Below are 23,315 nucleotides of genomic sequence, written 5' to 3'. Positions count from 1 at the left end.
TTTCTGCAGTATATGTGCAAAGGTTTATATATATATACTCATCTAACATTTCTTCTGAATGTTTCTTTCAACATTCCCACTTTGCTGCAGTAATAGTTTCTACTTTTCTGGGAAGGCTTTACACTAGATTCTGGAACATTGCTGTGAGGATTTAAGTGCATTCAGCCACAAGAGCATTGGTTGCTACACAAGATGATTAGTTTTGGATCACAAACTCCACTCCAGATCATCCCAGAGATATTTGATAGAGTGCCATCATTCCAGAGTCCACTGCTCTACAGCCTAATCCTGGGGGACTTTTGTACCCCTCTTGCTGATGCTTGGCATCAGGCATGGTGATCTTAGGCTCCACAGTGTCCCAGAAAGTTAGCACATCCATTATTAAAAAGGGTGTCTGGATTCTTTTGGACACTATGTATAAATTAATTGCTTTGACTTCACTGTGGCCTTTATTGTAACAATATCTGTCACTATCAAATAAGGAAAATACAGCTTTGTTTTGCAAGTTGTGTTTTCCCTCCATGACCTTATTCACAAATTATATGTCTTAATCAAATAATGATGTAACATGGAAGACATTAAATTCAGATGTGGATTCCATAACATAGGCAGCATGGTTCCCTTTTCATATCATGCACAGTCAAAGCTGTTATTATTGTTCTGATCTGCAAGAACAAAAATGCTACTTCACAGTCTTGTGTTTTATAGGGTTTGCCTGGGCCTATAGGAAATCCAGGACCCAAAGGAGTTAGGGTGAGTGATGTTCATTTTTATGTTATATTTGCCTTCAGCTCTGGGTAAAACCTCCCTACAATCTTACATATAAAGGTGCAGAAAAGGGTTCTTTTGAGTGATGCCATAGAAGAACCACTTTTGGTTTCCTGAAAAACTTTCAATGGATGTTTCTGCGAATGTGAAGACTGTTTTAAAGATTGGAGAACCTGTACATAATGGAAATGTCCTATACCAATTAAAGGTTTTTACTAGAACCAAACATCCAAGAACAATTTAGGTTATTTAAGTTTAGCTTGTGCATTACATGTTGTTACACTGTGATTGAATGTTCTAGATTCTGTATCCTTTAACATCTAAAACTCAATGGAACTGCCAGTGGTTCCAGACTTGCAGGCGAATACTAAGGATGTAATGAAAGGCACAGAATTAAAGAGGTTAAGTTTTTAAAACGTATTACAGTCAGCCAAAGTTGAAAATACACGTTGCATATCGTTGCTGTCATCAAAACCTCATAACTCCATTATTTTAGGGGTTTTTATATCTTTTAAAAATGCCTGCTGTTTTTCATGAACATTTCATGAAGAAATGAACAACAGAAAAATTATCAAAAATTATTTGAAATAAAATCTTATACGTTAATATGCATCATCGTTTGAAGTGTTTTGTTCTGACAGCAACTGATGCATAGTGTCTGCTGACAGACATGCTGTTTAATATTAACACTTTGCAGATAGACAAACAGAATGTCAGGAGGCATTAAGTAAAAAAGGATTTAAGGATATCAACACTGTTTATTGTGACTAGACTTCTAGGCTTAGTAATCACAAATGCCAACAGCTGTATGCTACATTATGCTTGAGTTCTTCCCAGTCTTTAGCTGGACCTTACATTTCCATTTACTCTAAAGTAAACTCGAGCCTTACGTAATTTCATCCGTAACTGCATTATTTAATCTGCAAAACCTGATATTCCTCTAATAAGAAGAAGGCTGTGGTCTTATAAAGAAGCCCAGCAATGTAAACACCATAAATTTGCTCTTTCTATGGTCAGAGTAATTTCCTCTAATAATGGTTTACTGTTTCATTAGACACAAAAAGGAAAATTTCCATTTAAGGTTTTCATGGAAATAACTTTGTACAGACTTGTTTTAAAGAGAGGCTACTCTTTTGTATGGTGATGGTAGAGCTGCTTTTGTTGTACTAAAATTGAAATGAAATGTCATTTTGTGTTCACTTAATTATAATTTCTATATTTTCTCATTCAAAGTCTCATTAACCCTTGGAAGTTGGAGTTATCATCAGAGATAACCAAAGCATGACGGATTTGGATGTTACTTATTTCTCACTTGTAGCTGAATTTGTGTCAGATGAAAAGTTGCTGTTGTTCATGCGGAAAAGAAAAAGCATTCTTCACGTTTTGCCACATTTGAAGCACATTGAAGCACATTGAATGGAACATGTCAGAAGTGCAGAGCTGAACCTGCCAATGCAGAATGTAAATCTAATGTAAATGTAACTGACTACATAGCAACGTACAAATGGTGTTGCAATCTGACTGTAATAACTCTCAGCTTCTAAGGGTTAATTATTGTTGTCTTTATTTACAATATAATCATAACCACAATTCCTTTGTGTTTAGCCCAGTGTCGTCAGCTTTAGCCGCCCAGCCGGACGCCTCAGTGATCCCTGGCGTGAGGGTATGTGCCCTTGGACTACATCGTGGAAGCCAGCACCATGCAGTCCATGGGCATATACACTTGCCTCAAGGTCTTGCTCTTCATGGAGACTTCCCTCATCCACTGAGGCTATCTGCTGGACTTCTGTAGACTTCACCTGAAGCTTTAGATTTAGCTTTAGCGTACCAGCTCAGAGAGCTAGGACCACACATTGTAACATGTTGGTTTGTCTTTTCTTTCTCTGTCTCTCTCTCTTGCTTACTTATTCTCTCCTCTTGTAGGGCTTCATTGGAATTCCTGGCCTTTTTGGTCTCCCAGGACCTGATGGAGAAAGAGTGAGTCTAGCTGTCGATCCTGACCTTTTAGACAAGCCCATGACTCTATCAGCGCTGTAACGGTTAGCTCTTATGTTCCACTGCCATTTTACTCTGGGGACTCAATGAAACTCTGAGACTGAGTCATCAAGGCTCAAGTTCATGCTGAGACCTTTTTTTATCACCAACATAACGTAGCAAGAAACATGACCTTCCTGAGTCTGGGGAAGGTTTTAGTGGAGTCCCCTGGAGGAAGAGTGGCAAGTTCCACTGGTGAAAGCCTCCATTCCTTGGTTTGCAACAATCCCACAGGCATTTCCAGACAGTATATTGTCTATATTAGTGTACTGGTATTGGTGTCACATGATTTTGGTAGTTAATATTTGTAGCAATATTGATAGATAATAATCTGTTAACTGCACTGTATGTCATTTGCTGGATGCTTCAAAGTGTTTTGAAAGAACTTGAAATTACATAAAAATTAAATAAACAGTAAGTTTCCCCTCTGGTGAATAATGTTTACAAGAACCTGAGGTTCTCTTTCGTGCTATTTTCCGAGGAGAAAGTGGAACAAAACAGTTATGTCAGTTGTGTAAGACATTCTAGCCATTAGACATTAGCCCAGAGTAGCAGTACTCAGAAAGAAAGGGTTCATGCCTTTATTAACACAGACCTAGATATCATCTAGATATTGTAAGTCACTCTGAATAAGAGTGTCTGTCTGATACTGTGATATACGGTACTGCGTAAAAGTGAGAGACCAGCCTTCAATTATTTGATTTACAAATAAAACAATCATTAAGTACAAGTTATTAATTTTTCAGCATTAGAAAAAAGCAGACAACATGTATTTAACTGAAAATTACACCGAAGCCTCAACAACATTTCTAGAAGTACTTAGTGACCACCTTTTGCCTTTATTGCAGCTTCTATTCTTTTCTGGACAATTGCTTCAGTCTTAGAGGTTGGTTGCATTTTCTACATTTTCCAGTACAAGTAATACCAAACACATTCATTGATGTTGAGGTCTGGACTCTGAGGTAGTCAGTCCATTGTTTTGAGAACACCAGCAGCTTCTTTGTTTGATTTGCAAATTTTCTTCTTTGTTCTCTATTTTCTTTTCTCAGTAAGGGCTTCTTGACAGCTACACATCCTTTCAGGCTCATAGTGCCGAGTTGTCTTCTTGCAGTGGAAGGACTGACAGAAACATCTGTGGATTTTATTGTATCTGAAGCAAGAGTAGAGCTTGATTTTCTCCTCTTCCTCTAAAATGAAAGCTTTAAATGCTGTTTATCTGATGATGACAGTTTTGGTTGTCTTTTAGGTTTTACACAGTTGTTAATAGTCCCGTTTGCATTGTTGGCAGGAGTTTCTCCATATCTTTTAATCATTTTTTGAACTCCAGTTTGAGAAATCCCTGTTTTTTTCACTTGTTTTTTGCTTTTATGTCTAATCTACCCAGAAAAATCTCCTCAATTTACTTAATGGCTGTTTTGACTGCAAATTAAGTGAATGAGGGGTGGTCTCTTTTGTGCAGTACTGCGTTTAGAAAATTATGTGATGTTGAATTGATACTGAATTTGATTAATACTACCCACAAGCCACTATACTCGCTTTATCAAGGCAAACCAAAGCGCTTGTGCTGCTTGCGATGTGTGTTGAATAGGGGCACGCTCCGCTAAAACCACAAGGATCTCACGGGCAGCGTGGGCTGTCGCTGCTATATCAATATTTGCACAGGGTCTTTCAGCTGGTGGAATTCCAGCTGGTCCTACTGTGTGGGAATAGTATTATAAGCTGCTCAGGAGCTGGAAGAAGGCCTTCTGCGGATTAGCCAGATCAGGTCGCTCGTTTTCAAGCTCCGGAGGGAGGGAGTTTGTTGTGCTCTCATAGTCTCTTTTGTATGAGGGAGAGGAGAGGAAAATGTGCTTTTCAACACAGACACAGTACATTACGTCCTCCATGATTGCTTATTAATTGACTCCCTTTGCTTTTTTTCTCTCTCTTTCTCTTCTCTGTTTCTCTCTTTTCTTTCCTGTGTTTCTCTCTTCTATGCAGGGTATTCCTGGTGTTCCTGGGAAGAAGGGCAAGATGGGTAGGCCGGTAAAGTTTTCTCTCACCATCCTCTCTCTCTACAAGTCTCTGTGAATGGCATGTGTATGAGTGTATGTACTAGAGGTTTGCTACCCATCCCGATCCCGACAGGGGCTGACAGAATGTGGTGTTTTGGGCCCGGCTCAGGCTGATTTTTCACATAAAACATTGGCCTCGGGTCGGGCTTGGGTGTGTTTTCTAAAGAATTTATTTTCTTTTAAGGAATATTTCAACCTACATTTAGTGCACCCTTACACATTTTTCTCTTGCGCATACAATACAATTTTACAATAGTCTAGTATGTGTACAAAAAAATCAGTCTTGCTACCTGTTCGCTATTGTTGAAATAAAAAGAAAGGCCCCCAAAGAGCAGCTGTTTACAATTCTGAATGAGTCAGGGGCATCTTCATTGTGGAAACATATATGGTTGTTATATCAGCTGAAAAGCACACGGGTCACGTATATAGTGTGGAACCTGTGAAGGAGGACCAGCACATCATCTCTTAAGCGACACGTTTACCGTGAATTCAGCCATTAAGCAGCAGCCACAAGCCAGAAACAAATATCAGAGTACTTCCTCACACCAAATCAACAATGGCTACAGCTCAGCCTTTCTGTCCGTCAGCAAAACAAAGCACTGTAAAAGTGTATCTTCAACAATGCATCTTTAGTTAGTGCAAGCAGGTTTGGGTCAGGTTCAGGTTTGTAACAGAGCAGCGTTAGTTGGACTTGGTTGCGTTGTGTCTCAAAGTCGCTGGTATGCCTCGTTTTCAGGTTTCAATTTTAAGCCTGTTTGGACCTTTAGTGTGTACTAGGACCTGATTGATATGAAAATATTATGAGCGATACTGATTTTAAGGGACTAAAGATAACAGATAGCGTGGGCTTATATAATTATAAATTTTAGGTTTATACAATTGTATGCAAAAGTTTGAACACCCCTAAATTACATGTTTTATTGATTTTGAAGTGAACAGGTTATTAACACAAGGACATATTTAACTAAGGCTTTTTTATTTTAGTGCAAAATGTTTTACTGAATGATGCAGTTGTCTGTTATCAACTGTGAATTATGGCAATTTTCAACTGTAATATACAGTATATTGTAACAAGGTGGAGCTTCCCAGCAATCATTGTAGTTTTAGTTACTGTTTATTAAGTCTACCTCTTATTTTTGTTATTTTTCATCAGTTTTCTTTATAAAAAAAAAGTCATTTTGTGCTATAACATGTTACTCCCCTGCTAAAGTTTAGATTTGGTTACATTTTTGGATGCTTTTCTGTTTTCATTTTCAGCCCTGATGGTGTTTTGTGTTCACATTTGTCACTTTAGCCTCTATTGCTGTGATAAAACTGAGCAGATGATGACTGTCCGCTTTAAGAGTCTCTGAAATGATTTTAAGGAAGAGACCATTAAATCCTCAAAAAAGAACGTTTTTCCTGCGTCAGAGTTTCAGTACAATACAAGACAAGCCACTAATTATTGGTGCTCTATTGGTGGGAATTTTGCAAGTAGTGATAAACCTCAATGTCAACCAATGCTATCAGCCAGTCTATATTCAGTCGGGCCCTAATATGCCCTGCTGCTGCTGTGCCTTGTTCGATAGTAGCGCTACAAATCACAGCAGCGTGGAGTTCTGAGAATGATCTCAGAGCTGGGATTTTATGGGGCCTCGTTCAAAGAACATTGTGGACTGTTTTCTCTGCATGAAAAGCCTACCCTGTGTTTAACTATAGCCCGCATGTCTCCACAAGGCATCACTGTAAATCAGTCATTGTGCTACTGCGCTGCTGACACAGTTAAGGCCCAGTGAGCATGTGCTTTCACAGGGCTGTTCTACAGCAGCCCTTACACTCTCTGTGTCAGGGGTCGAAGTGAGAGTTTCTTAAGAATCTTAGCCGTCAGACTCATTCCCTGGAACCGCACTAATCTGTCTGTCCACAGCAGAAAAAAAGCTAAACTGACCTCTGTGAGAACCTGCTGAACTCTCTGTAAACATTTCAGCTCAAATTAAGAACACCGCGCTCACAACTGTTACTGTGTTTTCTGTACATGTCAGTTTAGTGGAGCACTGTTAAAAGGAGTGTGAGGAAGCATGAAAAAGGAGAGACAGAAGAAATGACGGAAGAAAGAAAAGAAGAAGGAATGAAAAGAGAAGGAAATTATTAAGTAAGGAAATGGATGAAGAAAGAAAGAAAAGAAGGAAACAGAAAAAGAATGACAGGGTGGAAGAATAAAGGAAGTAAAGAAGGAAAGGAAGGAACAGATGAAAGGGAAGTAAAGGAGAGACAACAAAGAATCATGTAAGAAAGGAAAAAAGGGAAGAAAGAAGCAAAGAAAAGGAATTGAAAAAAAGGAAAGGAAGAATAAACAAACCTGAAGGGAGAGAAGGATGAAAAGACGGAAAGAAAGAAAAAAAGAACAATAAGGTGGAAGAAAGAAGGAAGAAAAGAATGAAAGGAAGGAACAGAGGTAGGGGAAGTAAATGAAAGACAACAAAGAATGATACAAAGAATGATGGAAAGAAAGAAAGAAGCAAAGAGAAGGAATTAAGAAAAAAGAAAGGAGGGAAGGATGAAAGAAGAAAAGAAAGATAACGAATGAAGGGAAGTAAAGGAAAAAGCAACCCAGAATGACGGAAAGAAGGAACAGAACGGAAAGTAATGGAAGGAAAAAGAAAGGAAAGGAAGGAAATAGGAGAAAGAAAGAACAATGGAATGGAAAAAGAAGGGAAGGAAATATGGAAGAAATGAATAGAAAAAAGGGAAATTAAGTAAATGAAGCAACACAGTAAATGAAGAAATGACCAACACAGAATGATGAAAAGAAGGGAAGAAAGAAAAGAGAAAGAAGGAAAGAAAGAAAGAAATGGAAACTAATGAAGAAACAAACGAAAAGGAATGAAAAAAATGAAGAAGGAAGGAGAGGAATGAAAGATAGAAAGCAGCAGTGTCTAATCTGACTCATAGCTTCATAGTGAGTCATGCGCACTGTTACATCCTCCTTATTCTTTATCGTCCTGCTGTGCGGCTCTCTCTTATCTGTTGCACTGTGCGTTTGGCAGAGGATGGGAGGATGAGCAGTACTTCCTCCACTGCATATCAGCGCTCAGGCTTAGAGCAATGACTACCGTACTGTGAAACTGCATGTTTTACTTCAGATCAGTGGAAGGAACTGATTACTTTTTTAGGGGTCTGTTTTCTCCATGATTACATATAAATTTTTGCCCAGTTCAGACCAAAAGCAGTGCTAGACAAACAGTCGCCTGTTACATATAAACAGTTCCCTTCAGGGCTATGATGCCTTCTGATATATTACCACCACCGTGTAACACGTCTGGGATATTTCTGTTGCCATAGGAAGATATTTGGGTTGCGTCCATGGAGGCAGAAAGTGTTCCACATGGATTTGAGTGTTGAGTTTGGCTGCTGGACTCGCACACGTCCAGCGCACGACAGCATGCGACGTCACGGCCCTGTGTTCACTTATATAATGAAATAGAAGACGGAGGAGAAAAGAAACAGCACTGTCAGCAGATCCCTGGCGGTCTCCCCCTCACTCTCCTTCTCTCTCTCTCACTGTTTCTGTCTCTCTCCTTTGTGCGCTCGGCTTTTGCCAGCACAAGGAAACACTCAGCCTTGGAATTTCCTGTGTGGCTGACAGAAATGAGCATCGCGCTCATTACCGTGACTTTATATGAGCCTCAGTTTTTCACCAAAAACTCAAAACAGAGTACCTAGTCCTGTTGTAGTTATTAATTAAACAGCCTTCAGTAGGCTGCCATGCAGAATGTTGACAATTTATAGCAGCACATAAAAGTTTGTGAAAGAAATAATACTTCATTTTAGCTTCTGCAAAGCATTAGTTTCCTTCACCTTTCACCAAGGGTGATGCTTTGTGTAGTCTCACTGCAGCTATATTGGCTTAGAGCATTTCACACTGCTGAAAAACTGTTCAAAGTTCAACATGTAGTATTTCTCCTCTGCTGTGGTTACACCTTGGAAAGCACACGAGTTCTGCTGAAGCCATTTCAGTCATCACTTTTTACTACAACTGTTTTCAAAGGCAAGGACAATTTGTCCTGCACTGCAGTCACTGTGACTGAAAGAAACAACTTCCGCATGTGCATTAGTTAGAGATGCTGACAACTTTACAGGCCCATCAGTGCCTGATAACAACATTTTAAGCACCTCTATTACTCTGCCTACTTGAGTCCCATTATCAGTTTGGCCTAAAAAAAAAAAAGCAAAGCCTATACATTGACTTTTTGTGCTTCACTTTTCTCTTTGCACTCTGTGGTGTGCTAACCTATAGGAAGTGCTGTGTGAGGATTCCCTTTTTTGTAGATTTTATTTGGATTTTATTCCATTTTCTGTCAAAATCACTGCATAAATCAATAGTTGAGATATAAACAAAGTCAGTTAAAGTGGTTTGAGTTGAAATGGTGCATTCTAGAGAAACTTCTGCACTTCTTAACAGTGGTGATGATAGGAAAGAGGGGCCACTTTGTCTACAATGAAAATATAGCCTTTTTATTCACTAAGTAAAAACACCAGTGGACTTACATGTGTCTCTTGAATTGTTATATGTAATGTTGATTATGGAAAAATAGTATTAAATCTGAAAGATTTTCTTTGGGGACAGTTTTGCTTTACAACCCTGAGCATGTAGCTCTCCAACCTGCATATACTTAATAAAATGTGTTTTAACATAATTTCCATGCTACACAGGTTCAAGAATAATCAGTCACATGCAGTTCAAGTGATTATTCCACTAGTTGGCAAGACCAACAGCTGGCTTGTTCATATATCATATTGTTCTAGCCATGGCCAGATATTGGTCTTCTAGTGGCCCTGAGAGTTATGGTGTACTGTCCCCACTAACTCTGTGACTGTAACACTCTTCTAATCACACACACACGTCCATTAATCCATTAATGATAACAAGGTATGAGATAAAAATGTACGAAGTTGCTTTCCCAGACAGGGCCTAGTCCTGGACTACACAACATGCTAAATAGATATTCTCCATCGAAAGGAATGTGTAGTCCAGGACGAGGCTTAATAAATGTCGAGCCAAGAACCTCAGTCGAGGCGTAGCCTATTTTTTTGTGGTGCTCTGGGATCCTGCAAATTTGGGAATGCTGCCTCAAGAATGCTGGGAGCATGTTCTGTTCATTCATCACATATATATCTAACTAATGTTAGCTCTTTAGCTAAGCTAGAAAAGGTTTTTAATAATGTGCTTAGGTGCCTAAAGCTTTTGCACAGTAGTTTACTGTATACATTTGTTTTTGTTTCTTTTGGTGCCCTTAGCCATTGGGTGCCCTGGGAAGTCACCCAAGTCGCCCTGTATTATACTTTCATGTAATATAGAAATGTTATTGATTGAAGTGTTTGCATGGTACATTGTCAGCATTTTAGATGTTTTGTGAAACACAGTGAATGGGGTCAGTGCTACCACATTTGTGCTCAGATGCAAATATGATGCAGTAGCACTGTGGTTGGCTCTGCTAAGCTGTGGTCTCTCTTGTCTGTGTTTAGGGCTTTCCTGGAGATTTTGGCGAGAGAGGACCACCAGGGCCTGACGGAAACCCAGTGAGTATTAACACTGCGGCCATGTGGCCAGCAGCCATCTTTAGCTCTGGGAACAGTTGGAGCTGAACTTTCTGTGGCACATTTCCCATTTAGAAGGAAACATAAAGGTTTAGATGTATAGATTAGGGTGAAAAGTTCTGGTGTATTCTTTAAGGCTTAGTTTTATAGGCACTCTGTGAATCTAGTTCGAAGTAATAGTGTCATTGTCTGCTGAAAACCTTGCAGTCTTAGGCCTAATCCAAGCCCAGAAGACCAGTGAAATCTTCTAGAACTTTACTTATACTCCTTTTGCCCTCCTGCTGCCCTCTTCCTGCCCGTCCTGCACCACGTATTATACGAGCTGCCTTGGCCACAAGAACCACCACTGGCCAATAAATACCGCTACTGACTGCCACCGCCGGCCAGCAGGTCGCCCGGCAGCCGCAGTGTCCGCCACTGTAGACCTGGAGACGCTTGTAATGAGGAAGTCAGCTGTCATTGCTGGAGCATGCCGCAGAAAGCTGGGTTTGCCATCAGACATATTTCTTCACTTCTAATGGTTTTCCCGTATTCTGTTTTTACACCCAGCATGTCTACTTTACCGTCAGTTACATGTTTCAGTCCATGTTTTTGACAGCTCATGTTACGAATTTCAGAAGTTCTCTGGAGAATCTATTCATTCTCTAAATAAAGTCCCTGCTAATTACCTAAATTCTTCCATTCATATGCCATAAATAATTTGTTTACAGTTTAACAATAGCATATGTGAAGTAATGACAGCATACATTAAATTTAGTAAAATCTAAAAGTAGATTAAACAAGAAAGTTTGCAGACAATCATCTTGTTTCACTCTACTTAGAGGTCTGCAGTTGTTATTGTCTTTTTCTTAATTGCACAATTAATTACAAAATTGTGCAATTGTGTTGAGAGATTCAAATCTTCAATTTCTTTATTTTTTATGTTTGTTTAGAGGGCAAAAAATTGCAAAAATTAGGCAAATCATAAAGCATAGTTAAAAAAAGGAACTATGGTAAGACTTTACTGTAGGGCAGTGTTCATAACACTACATGACACCTAGATATGGGCTATTCTCACAAAAATGACAGGTTTTTTCAATCCAAGCTTGAAAAAATGAAAATGACTAAAACTAAGACTTTCTGTCTTTTTTTGGATGTACAATGATACTAAAACATTGATATACAATGATGCTAAAAGTAAAACTGAATGATTTAATTGATTTTAAATTGATTTTGAATAACAGATTCCAATTGTAGTGACCAAGTCTGGAGATAAATCTGCAAGTAATTATTTTCACAATCTGTATACTGATGTCAGACTAAGTATTTTAAAGCTAATTATTAAAATGTGTATTTTGCAAAATATAGTGTTTTGCAAATTTATCTCATTACTACAACACACTGACAGTGATTGGGGTTTTTCTTTTTACTTGTGCTGCATAACATTTTGTTGTTTTGGTTCACATCCTCAGAGTTTACAAGGAGAACATCCAGCATTCAAATAAAAATGCTTTTCTAATTAAAATAAGCCAAAAATTATGCATTTCGATAATGAGAAACATGTATGTGTACACATTGCAGTAATGAGAATTAGGGTGAAAATGCCAAAAACTTTAAAACAGAAAACTGAACTCCAACTTTCGCTGTAGTATATAGAGCTCCAGTTGATCTACTAAATTATATGAATATTTATATATGCATTATGCTTATGACACACATTTTTTTTTAAGACACACATTGGCAGTGCTACAGTAATATCCTGACTGGCTGACCCTCTGAACCCCTCTTCCACCCTGTAACCCTAACCGTTCCCACAGGAAAAGAATTTCCACTTTCCTCTTTTCCTCTCAATCTCGCCCCCTCATTCACAACTCACTCGACAAGGGGCTGCCAGCCCTGCGACATCTATCTGCCCTCTTTCAGCTTGCATAAAAAAGAAAGGGAAAAAAGAGAGTGAGCAAACACACAGGGGATGTTTTCGCACTGCTGGCGGCTGGCGAGGGAGGAAGCGGCCATGGCAGCGAGCAGCAGGCCTAGGCCCAGGCACAACAAGCCCCTCTCTGTGCTCTACAGTGGGCCTCTGTCACGGCCCCGCCGGGGGGAGATGCAAGCCGCAGATTAGCCTGCTATCAGGGGACAGAGACTGAGCTCGTTTCACCTTCACTACAGCCCCCCTCCACAGCCCCAGTCACTTACTTTCCCTTCTCTCCACCTCTCAACTCTGGCCGGCCTCGGGAAAACTGAGTGGTCTCTTCAGAGACCCGGAGTTTACAATAGCAGCTAATAAGCTAATTCTCGTCTTTCCTAGGGGGAACTGGGTGCACCTGGTCCTACTGGAGTACCTGGCCTTATTGTGAGTATATCTGTTTGTAGTTTTAGTGTAAAAATGAACTGAACTTTTTTTTTTAATGTTTGAATCAATTATAATGGATTGTAGTAATGTTCAGTAATGTACACTGTTCAAAGTAAGGGTGCCAAATAGGGTTCTTTGGAGTGATGACATAGCAGAACCACTTTTTATTCCCAAAATAACCTTTCACCTGTGTTTTTTTGTTTGGGAAGACTCTTTAGGGAACTAAAAGTGGTTCTTCTGTGGCATCTCTCCAAAGGATCCTTTTTGGAAGTTTTATTTTGAAGAGTGTAGAGGCTAATTTTTTGCCCAAAATAGGCTTCTTTGGCTTTTTCATTCCGAGAAAAAAGTGTATTGCTTTTATTGTCTGTTTTACATTACTGTGTCATTAGCTCCTCCAGTCACACTTGTATATTCAGTGCATTTTTAAGTCTGTATCATGTCAAAATAATCAAATGGAATTAAACTGAAGTATGGTGGAATTTGGGATTTCATGGTACATTGAATCATATTGTAAAGAATCCTAATTGAATCAAACTGTTGTGAGGTCAGATGTTATTGCTTGTGTCAAAATGACATTAGGTGACTGGTCATGTTCCCGAAGGCTATCTGGGTGTCATTTGTGTGTCATGGATTTATAAATATTTATGTAGGTAAAGTGTCCCTTACAACAACCTGTCGTCATTTTTCAGATAAACAGATTCAGCTTAAAACATGAATAAAACCTTTGTGCAGCACTTACAAAACAGTATTTTTAGCTGTACCAGCCCACTATAACTACACATTACGTTAAAATAACCAGTAAAGTCCTTTAAAAATCATGTTTTTGTGCCTTCATGTGTAAATCCTTCTAACATCCCATGCTTGAAACATCCTTTTTCATGAGTCATCCATGATAGATGATAAAAAATGTCCCTCAATATGCACACAGCTCTGTTACCTTAACACATTCACCCCTATGACTTAGCTGGAAAGTTCCACTGTCACGTTTCACAGGAATTCATCTGAATTTCCTGAAGATTATTTTTTTCGTTTTATTTTCAGTGATATATTGCTATTGACTGACAGGGTCCCTTTAGAGAGTTCAGCTATGTTACCTAAATTGAAGATAAAAAACCTCAACCCTGTTATGTTCAACACTATCACCTAAATTGTAGAAAAAAATCCTTAAAAACCTAACCCTGATAGGTTTAACGCTGCTACCTGAATTATAGAAAACAAATCCTTAAAAAATCAACACTGCTACTCTCATTTATCAGCAAATAAATCTTGGAAAATTAGATATTTGGCAGTGCTGCAGCAATGGTTAAATAAGATGGTTTAACCCATTTTTAAAAGGGCAAATGCATGTTTTCTTAGATTCAGTGTTGAAAAAATGATAAACATGATTTTTTAAGAGCTACACTGGCTAAATGGCCCCCAATCATGGAATTACTCATTTATCTAGAATTGTTACAGTGGAATTGTACATGGAAACAATGTTTATATATCTGCATAACTCCCTGGAAAGTTTTATGAAGCCATATTTTGGATGTGTATGTGTTTGTTGGCAGGGTGACATGGGGCCTGTTGGGATCATGGGTCTTCCAGGACCTATTGGACTCAAGGTAACTAAACATCTTAACTGCTTTAAAAAAAAGAATACCCAGTGAAGTGAATATGCCCCACATTAGTACAATATATTGCAGATGTACTGTATGTCTGTTTTGTGCTTTTACAGTATGAACAATACAGTTGTGTTTCTCTGTACAGTAATATCTGACTTTGAGAATTGCTTTCAGTTCACATTAGGCCTGAGCAAACACAAGCACACAAATGGCTCCTGCTGAGGTGAAAGCGATCCACCTCCAAGAGAGCACTGTCTAATCATGGAATTGTTTTTGGACCTCAGACTAGCATTGGGCACCTCTCTCTCAGTCTTCACCTTCAGCATCAGTGTAATCAAGCCTGCATCCAACAGATTCGGAGCAGGGGGCTAAACATTTCATGCAAAGTCGTGTTTACTTAGGAACCCATTCTGTTTGCTCCCATAGACCACCATTTGCTCACTAAGCAACTCTGTCTCCAAACCAGCAAACAAGCATTTAGAGCATTCAAAGATCAGCAGCCCTGAGCTGACTGGATGCGAGAGGTGTTCATGTGTCACTTTTGATGTTTTACAGGGGGTAGCAGGGAATCCAGGAGAGCCAGGACTGAAAGGTGATAAGGTGATTTGAATACACTTTATTAGCTTATATTCATATTTTATTCAGTGTATCGGTGCGGTCGTGGCAGCAGCTTGTATCTCTTTATAGGAGAAGGAAGAATGTTCTTTATGTACAGTACTGTCTGAAATTCAGAGATGACCCATAGTTTCCAGTCAGAATGGCCATTGAGTACGTTTGATTTATTTTTAAGGAGATTAGATATAAAATAATCCACCTGCACAAGGAAGAGGAAAATCAAAAGAAAAATAAGTGAAAAAATAGGAGTTTCTAAAACTGCAATTTAATACATGATTAAATGATCTAGTGAAAATGGGACTCCTAACAACTATGTAAGAACTGGTAGACCACCAAACCTGTCACTATCAGATAAACAGTACTTAAAGCTTTCATCTTTGAGGGAGAGGAAAAAATCAAGCTCCACTCTTGTTTAAAACAAATCATCAGGTGTTTCTGTCCCTCCTGCCACTGTGCAAGGACAACAAGGGAAAAGACAAAAGAGAAGAACGTTCGCAAATCAAACAAAAAAAAGTTGCTGGTGTTTTCAGAACAATCAAACGACCACCCCAGAGTCCAGACCACAACATCACTTAATGTGTTTGGGTTTACTTTGATTGTTAGAAACGGAAAATGCAGTCAACCTCTAAGACTGAACTTTGGAAATGTGGAAAATATCTCTGCAGATTTCTCTGAAAAACTGAAAGCAAGTCTTCTGAAAAAAGTGGAAACTGTAATAAAGGCAAAGAGTAGACACACGAAATACTGAACAAATAGTGTTATATTTAGTTGTTGAGGCTCCTGTATAATTTTCTTGATGCTGACTGAAATGAATAGCTTAAATTTAATAAATGAAGGGTGCCCTCTGACTTTTCTGCATAAAAGGTAATGTGCAGCTGGTATGTAACAATATGTTAGTAACTGTTGCCTAAAATTTCAACTTAATACTCTGTCAGCATTCTGTTTTTGGCATGATACCATAAAGGAACCACCTTTTGGTCCTTGAAAAACCTTTCAACGGATGTTTTGTTTAAAAAAAACACTCAATTGTAATGTTCTTTAGGTAACCAAAAGTGGCAATCCAACAACTGGGGAACACTACACACAGTTTAGAGCGTGTTTAGAGCTGGCTCAGGCTATTAAAAGGGACATTTGTTGTCACAGAGTGCTTGATTGAGAAAGCACAGCTATGATGGCCACCTCCCCGAAGCTTTTTTGAATATCAATGTGGAACGGCACAGACGACAGCATGGCAGCAGTCTGCTTGCTGTTTACTGTGTCTGCTGCACCATTGCTATGCAACGTCCAGCTGGCAGCATTTCTGTCTGCCCTTAAGAACGTTTCATAACAGTGTCCTGTTGACACTTCAGCATGGCCATTCCCAGCTTTGCAGTGTTATTTTTGGTGGTTTTGGGATAGATCACTTTTTGGCCCTCAGGGTGTGTGAAGCATAGTTGTGCATAATTTGTTCATTGATTTTAAATAGGCCCCAAATGCCTACTATTGAGTGGAGTTGAAAATGACTTCAGGCTCTTTGTTTTGTCAGGGTGAAGTTGGTTTGCCTGGAGAGCCTGGAGAGCCTGGTTTCCAAGGTGACAAGGTATTTCACTTTAACCACATTGTTTACATGTGTTTTTTTTCTGCTCAACACAGTGTGTATATGTATGTTTGTGTCATGTAAATGAGGGCGTACTAATAATCAGGTGAATTCTTCAGGGTATTCAGGGTTTACCAGGTATGCCAGGCATCCGAGGGAAGCCGGGGCCACAGGTAAGTCGAACCATTTGTCATTGCCAGACATCAGCTAGCTGTTAGGCTTGTTACAGGCCTACTTGGCAGGGAAAAGCAGACATAAATCCTTTTTTTTGTGGGTGGGTTTTTTTTTTGTTTCTTTCAGGGGAAGCCTGGAGATCATGGCCCAGACGGTTTGCCCGGCCCCCCTGGCCCAGAGGTAACTGTACCATTCATTCATTCTGTCTCTGTTCCGCACATTTTCTAAGGGCAACGATACACATTCAGAAATGCACTCTACATACAGAAGATAAATAAATGTACATGTATTTAATATTCAAAATATATGTGCAATATACATCAATGCATATCACAAATGTGTGTGTAATATATTTCAATGTATATGATGTCCTAGCAACAAAATTCCAAAATAAGGTAAATATACAGAAAAATGAAAGTCAATGACCACCCTTTCATTTATTTACCTTCCAGCTAAAAATGGCCAATAAGTGGAAGGTATTAATTTTTCCAGTGTCAGGAAAGAGCAGAAAACATATATTCACTAGAAAATTATACAGAAGCAACCCCAACTAAATATAATATAATTTTTGCTGTATTTAATTTGTACACCCTTTGCTGTTATTACAGCTTCCATTAATGTTTGGAGACTTCCTTTTATTTTTTCAAATAAATCTTCAGGCATATTTTTCCACACTTTCAAAGTTCAGTTTTAGACATTGGATGCATTTTCTGCTTATTCAAGTAATGCCATGTACTCTATCTACATGTATTTCCTCATATCCAAGCTTTTTTATACCTTGCATTAACATGTGTTCCAGATTCAGATTCCATTAACACTTTTCATCAAAATTTGCCCCCATGTGACCAGATGAGATTTTACTTTTTCCGTGCAAAAAGCACTTCAACACATACATTGTTTCATCTCATATCTTTTATGAGTCGACAACCTTGGCTTGTAAACTTTCATCAGCCTGGAGTGCATGAAGGCACTCGTTTCACGGCTGACTTCAGTGTCGCGTATCTTACGTATTTTATTTCCTTGTTTATCCCCTCACATGCGCTTGGCAGACTCATTTCCACTCATCTCTTCTAATTAGATAATTAATCTACTTTCAGTTGAGCACATTGCTGATACGTGTGTTTAGGTGCACACACACAGCTTGTATAATCTCCATAGAAAAGCATTTCTGATAGAATAGGATGCTCTGGAGCAGCCAGCAGTCCACAGCTGGATGAGCTGGAGGGGTGTTTGTGATCCAGAACTAATCATCCAACATCAGTACCTGATCTCACCAATGCTCACCAATTGCGCCTGAATGCAATCAGATCCTCGCAGCAGTGTTCCAACACCTAGTGTCAAGCCTTCCCAGAAGAGTAGAGGCTGCGACTGCACCTCCCTATTAATACACTTGATTTCAGGAGAATCACTGAATGAGCAAGTGTCTGAAAACTTTTAGACATAGTGTATGTCAAAATACATGACATCACCAAAATTTTAACTCTCCCTCACTCAGAAAACCTTATACAGAAGTGAATGAAAGTTCTTGACATGTTGTTTTTTTTCTTTTCTAGGGCTTTCCAGGTGATATTGGACCACCAGGACAGAACGGCCCAGAAGGCCCAAAGGTCTGTCACTTTCTCGTCACAAACATTTCTCCCTGTTACGTTTCTGGAACGTTATGAACTTCCACATTTTGGGAGCTTTAGTGTAACTAAATTGTAGAAGTATGCAAAATGTACCAGCTCCTGCTGGAGATGATTAAGATGTGTGATACTTTAAGCTTTGTTGGCTTTACAAAAGCATAATAGCAGTCTGTACCTGACATATGCCTTAAATGTAATTCTGATGTGTTGAACTGTGTCTAACGTGAATCATATAAAGCTGTCAGCACAGCCCATTACTTGGTTTGCTATTACTTGCCACATTGTAACTGTATATAGCTGGCAGTGCAGAGTAAGAAATGCTTTAGAAAAAGTTATAGTAAATGGATAATGTATTCTCCAGGGGAAGCCAGGAGCAAGAGGTATACCTGGTCCAAGAGGAGCTGCTGGACTTGAGGTTAGAACTTCAACACATATTTAATCAGATGCACATAGATGTTTTGTTCCGCTCTTAATCTGATATCACTGGAAAGTTTGTCAAGTGTTTATACCAAATTTGGTAGTATTGATACCAGTTGGACCTGTGCTCTGAAACTTGTGGGTGGGTTAAGCATGTGTCAGAAATGATTAACTAATGCATTGTTAAGATAAAAGACTTAATTCAACTCAGTCTTTGCATAAACTAACACGTTATTAACTCCATAAACTGTAAGGACCCATTTCCAGATTTTCATTCCTCATTCTTGGAACTGCATACCTTACATAGTAGTTATACCTGAATAAGTCATAGTAGTTATTGTATAAGAACCCTTAAAGGAATACTCCAGCTTTTCCCAGCCTTAAATCTGTTTGCTGCTTCTCTAGCACACAAAGTTACTACAGTCAGTACTTTTGACACATTTCTCTATACTTAGTACAACAGCAAAACTTTCTGACTCAGAAAACACTTATAATACAAGCCAGTGGGCAGATACTGAAACACATCACAAGGTCAGTGAGTTTTCAGTAGAAGGTCAGTAGAAAATTGTTTGTGCTAATTATATGCTGCAATGAAGAATATTGACATTAAGTTTATAAAATGCTGGAGTATTCCTTTAAAATTAATAACTGTAATATAAAGCCTAAGGCAAAAGTGGATTTCCACAGATGTTTTTCAGAAATTCTACATTATTCAATCGTTAAGATGTAAACAAAGTCATTCAGAGTGGTTTGATGTAAAATAGTGCTTTGTTGAGAAACTGATTCATATTTCTTTACAGTTGTAGTGATAGAAGTCAGGGGTCATACCTATATGTTTTTCATATGTAATATCTATAAAGGTTGTGGTAAATCTGAGAAAAATCTATTATTTGGATACTGTTTTGCCCAAACAACTACCATGTCCTGCATGAACCTCACTTCCATGAAGATATTATATATATAAAAGGAACATTTAAGGCTAAAACCGTACCTCAAAACCATCATAAAACAATGGCTTGGGCATCAGGCAGCATATTTATAGCCATTTTATGTAATAACTTTCTGTGAGGGAGCTTTTAGAGCTTTTACGGTGCTCAATCCTGCTCCTGGAGATCTACCACCCTGGAGAGTTCAGATCCAACTAGCTTGGCTCTAGTGTTCAGATGCCCCTGAAGACTTTGATTATCTGGATCAGGTATGTTAGAGTAGGGTTGGAACGAAACTCTGCAGGCTGGTAAATCTGCAGGACCAGGATTGGGCACCCCTATTTTAGAGGCATTAAATGCCTTTGGCTTCTGGTCCCTATCACCGCCGCTGTGAACAATTCTGACTTTGTTAGTAACTCAAGGACAAAACATTCCACATCAAACCACTCTGAATGACTTTGTTTACGTGTAAATGATTGAATTAAGTTGAAAAAATGTTATAATTCCCCTTTAATACTTACGACTTCAGTAAATCAGGTAGTTGATTGGTTCCGTTGTGGTTTTTCAGGGTGACGAAGGGCCAACTGGACCAGCTGGGTCACCAGGACTGGAGGTGAGTGCACTCTAGATACGGTTAGTGGCCCTTAACCACAAAACAGGACCATAAATCCAAGGTGTAGCAGTAGCATGAAATTGCCATTACTGCGCACTCATGCTGTTTAAGTTTGTGAAGAAAAAACTCAAAGCCAAGTTATTAGATCCTGGTGTTGCATTTCATTGCCATGTTGCTCTGTAACACATGCATTTTTCTGGATCTCAGTGTTTATGATGCTTAACTAATAGATGAACATGAATCATGGTATTGGATTTTAATGATGGTTCCAGAATGTATTGATTCCATGTGGGTGCTTGAAAAAATACCTGTATGATACAAGTTGAAAACACATGTAGAATGTAGGAGAGGCCAGAAGAGGAAGACATAAACAGCACTTTGTTTGATAGTTGTTTGCTGTTGTTGTGCAGATTCTTTTTGCATGGTCCAAATTAAGCCCAGTCATTGTGCGTGCTATCTTCTGCACAGCATGTAGTTAAGTAACAATTCAGCCCATTGTGTTAAAGGTTTTTTAATGCTCGGAGCATTGTCATTATGGGTATGTGACATCAGATCAGTTAAGTAATCGCTATTGTGACAGTGGGCCTTCTTTCTATAAAGATGTACTACATGAGGCTGTGGTTATGCTGTTGTTAAGCTCAGTTTTCAAGTTGGAGTAAACAAAATGTCTTTGTTGGTCAAGGATGCATTTAAGGTATTAAAAGCAGTATTATTAGTTCTATTACTACCTTGACAGTGTTTCATTTGTACGAAATGTTTTTAGAACATTTACAATGTGAGACTTTAAATGATGTAGTTGTCGAGTCATTCTGAGCTAAATGTTTATTTTCCTATTTCTTTTTCCATTACTTCTGTAGTGTCCAGTCGGAAAGTAGATAGAGAGTCCCTGGTGCCCTGCTAACCCTGTTGCTATTTTTATATGCTACTACATATTCAGAAACATTTAACCCTACACTTGATTTCAGCTTCTCCTTAGTATCTGCAGTTTTCCTTTTCTGAAAGCAGTGTCTTTATTTTGGATCAGCACTCAGATTCAGCACATGCCTAAGAATAGCCTGGCCTTGTTCCAGACCTGGTCACTTCCACATCCTCCCATGACAGCAAGACATCCTGAGGATGACTAGTAGTGATTTATTGAAGCAAACACTTTCATTATTCACAGCTCTATGTTCAGTCCCCAAAACTGACCACAGCTTGGGGATGGAGCGGAGACCTGGATGGTACGGCTAATTTAACTAATGAGGAAGGAAAATTCAACATTAGCCATTAGCTGTCAAGGCAGAATTCATCCATGCTCCAACATAAGCACAGCTGACTTGCGTCCAGTGAAGGCTGCAAGGCGGCTTAACAGCATAAAGCCACGGCTCTATTCCTGTGCGGCTATTTCATTAAACCCCAACTCCTGAGGGAGCTGATGTGGCAGTGGATGGTGGAGACTGGTGCAAATGAGCAGCTAATGAGATGCCATAGAGCCCCAAGAGGCTTAGAGAGGCGAGAGTCCAGTACTATGGGTCATTTCTGCTTTCTGTTCAGGGCAGGCCTGGGAGAAAGGGATTCTCTGGAAAGCCAGGAGCTGATGGGCCCAAGGTGAGGTCAACATGCTAGAAAATGTTATCGGAATTCATATTCATTTATTCTAGATGACCAGAAATCCTTTGATAATGTGTGGAACACTAGACTGACCTATGCATGCTCTGCCCACCGATATGTTCTTTAGTAGCAACTGTTGCTATGCTGCATATGCAAAAGTTTGTAGACAACTGCTCATCCAAGTTACTAAGGAAATCAAGGAAATTAATAGTTTGTTTACTGCAGTAACAGCCTCAACTCTTCTGGGAAGCCTACGCTAGATGTTGGAACATTGCTGTGAGGACAAGAGCATTAGTAAGCTTAGGTACTGATGTTGGGTGACAAACGCCACTCCAGCTCACCCCTTTCCAAGGTTCTTCATCACTCGCGCAATGCTTACTGATGCTTGGCGTTGGGCATGATGACCTTAGGCTCATGTGTGGCTGCCCCAGAGCATCCCATTGTATTTCCAATGCTTAATTATGGAGATTATACAAGACGTCTGCACAGTTGAATACCTGTGTCAGCAAAGTAGCTGAATTTACTAATTAGCAAGGCTGTCTGGATACTTTTGGACATACAGTGTAGGTTGGACAAGCTTTACTGACCACTATCAAGATTTTATACAAGTGTAGCAAGATTTAAGTACATAATTAATAATGATGTGCATGTGATAGACTACAATGTTGAGACATTGTAGGTTCTTGTTAAGCTGATGTTAGCATAGTGGCAAAATCTTGTCAAGTGCATGGCCATGTTGTTGTAGCTAATTGGAAACAGGTAGATTTCCAATAGTGTAGCTATGCTATGTGGCAATTTCCTGTTTAAATAATTAATGTTTTTTGACCAGAACTGAGTTGTGCACTAATTTCTCTTTAGGTTGAATGTGCTTTTTGCCAACATTCTGCAAAGCTTGTCCAAACATTTGCTGTGAACAAATGCATCTGTGGGTGGAGCATGAATAGGTCGTTTGCTATGCACTGTAACTACAGTCTTTCTTTCTGGTTAGAGATGACCCTTCATGATAAAGCTTAAAATTATGTGAAATGCTAACTAGGCCCTCTGCTTTAGGGTGAGCCAGGGAATAACTGGAAAAGTTGGAATGTTTGGGGAAAGGGTAAACATTTTTTTCTATACATTTGCTCAAAATATGTTGGCTTCTTCATTATGTTTCTTCTACATTTAAGATGTATTTATGCTGTATAGGGACTTGTGGGGTTCATTGGGCCCATTGGTGAGACTGGACTTCCGGGGGAGAAGGTCAGTAAGTCATTTACCTCTACTGTGCTTATTCAGAATTTTCCTAATTGCATAATTTTGTGTGTAATTTTGAACCATCTCATATTCTTGTGATGTTGCTCAACTTTGTAATATTTGAATGGCATGTTTGCTTAGCCTCGCAGTATCATTTGTATTGTCTTGCACCAAATT

General features: G+C 39.1%; 1 protein-coding gene across 1 annotated transcript in view; it reads left to right on the top strand.

Annotated features, from left to right (window-relative positions):
- The window catches only part of col27a1b (collagen, type XXVII, alpha 1b), a 115,349-nt gene that overhangs the window by 61,395 nt on the left and 30,639 nt on the right, over nucleotides 1-23,315 (top strand). Inside the window, exons 10-25 of the mRNA XM_036598416.1 lie at nucleotides 709-753; nucleotides 2,692-2,745; nucleotides 4,783-4,827; nucleotides 10,362-10,415; nucleotides 12,721-12,765; nucleotides 14,316-14,369; nucleotides 14,925-14,969; nucleotides 16,510-16,563; nucleotides 16,680-16,733; nucleotides 16,861-16,914; nucleotides 18,288-18,341; nucleotides 18,721-18,774; nucleotides 20,271-20,315; nucleotides 21,849-21,907; nucleotides 22,962-23,001; nucleotides 23,091-23,144. Of these exons, the coding sequence (XP_036454309.1) occupies nucleotides 709-753; nucleotides 2,692-2,745; nucleotides 4,783-4,827; nucleotides 10,362-10,415; nucleotides 12,721-12,765; nucleotides 14,316-14,369; nucleotides 14,925-14,969; nucleotides 16,510-16,563; nucleotides 16,680-16,733; nucleotides 16,861-16,914; nucleotides 18,288-18,341; nucleotides 18,721-18,774; nucleotides 20,271-20,315; nucleotides 21,849-21,907; nucleotides 22,962-23,001; nucleotides 23,091-23,144 (810 nt within the window). The remainder of the gene's footprint in view (nucleotides 1-708; nucleotides 754-2,691; nucleotides 2,746-4,782; nucleotides 4,828-10,361; nucleotides 10,416-12,720; nucleotides 12,766-14,315; nucleotides 14,370-14,924; nucleotides 14,970-16,509; nucleotides 16,564-16,679; nucleotides 16,734-16,860; nucleotides 16,915-18,287; nucleotides 18,342-18,720; nucleotides 18,775-20,270; nucleotides 20,316-21,848; nucleotides 21,908-22,961; nucleotides 23,002-23,090; nucleotides 23,145-23,315) is intronic.

Source organism: Colossoma macropomum, unplaced genomic scaffold (assembly GCF_904425465.1).
Source record: "Colossoma macropomum unplaced genomic scaffold, Colossoma_macropomum, whole genome shotgun sequence".
Classification (NCBI taxonomy): domain Eukaryota; kingdom Metazoa; phylum Chordata; class Actinopteri; order Characiformes; family Serrasalmidae; genus Colossoma; species Colossoma macropomum.
This window is presented reverse-complemented; position numbering and strand designations above follow the sequence as displayed.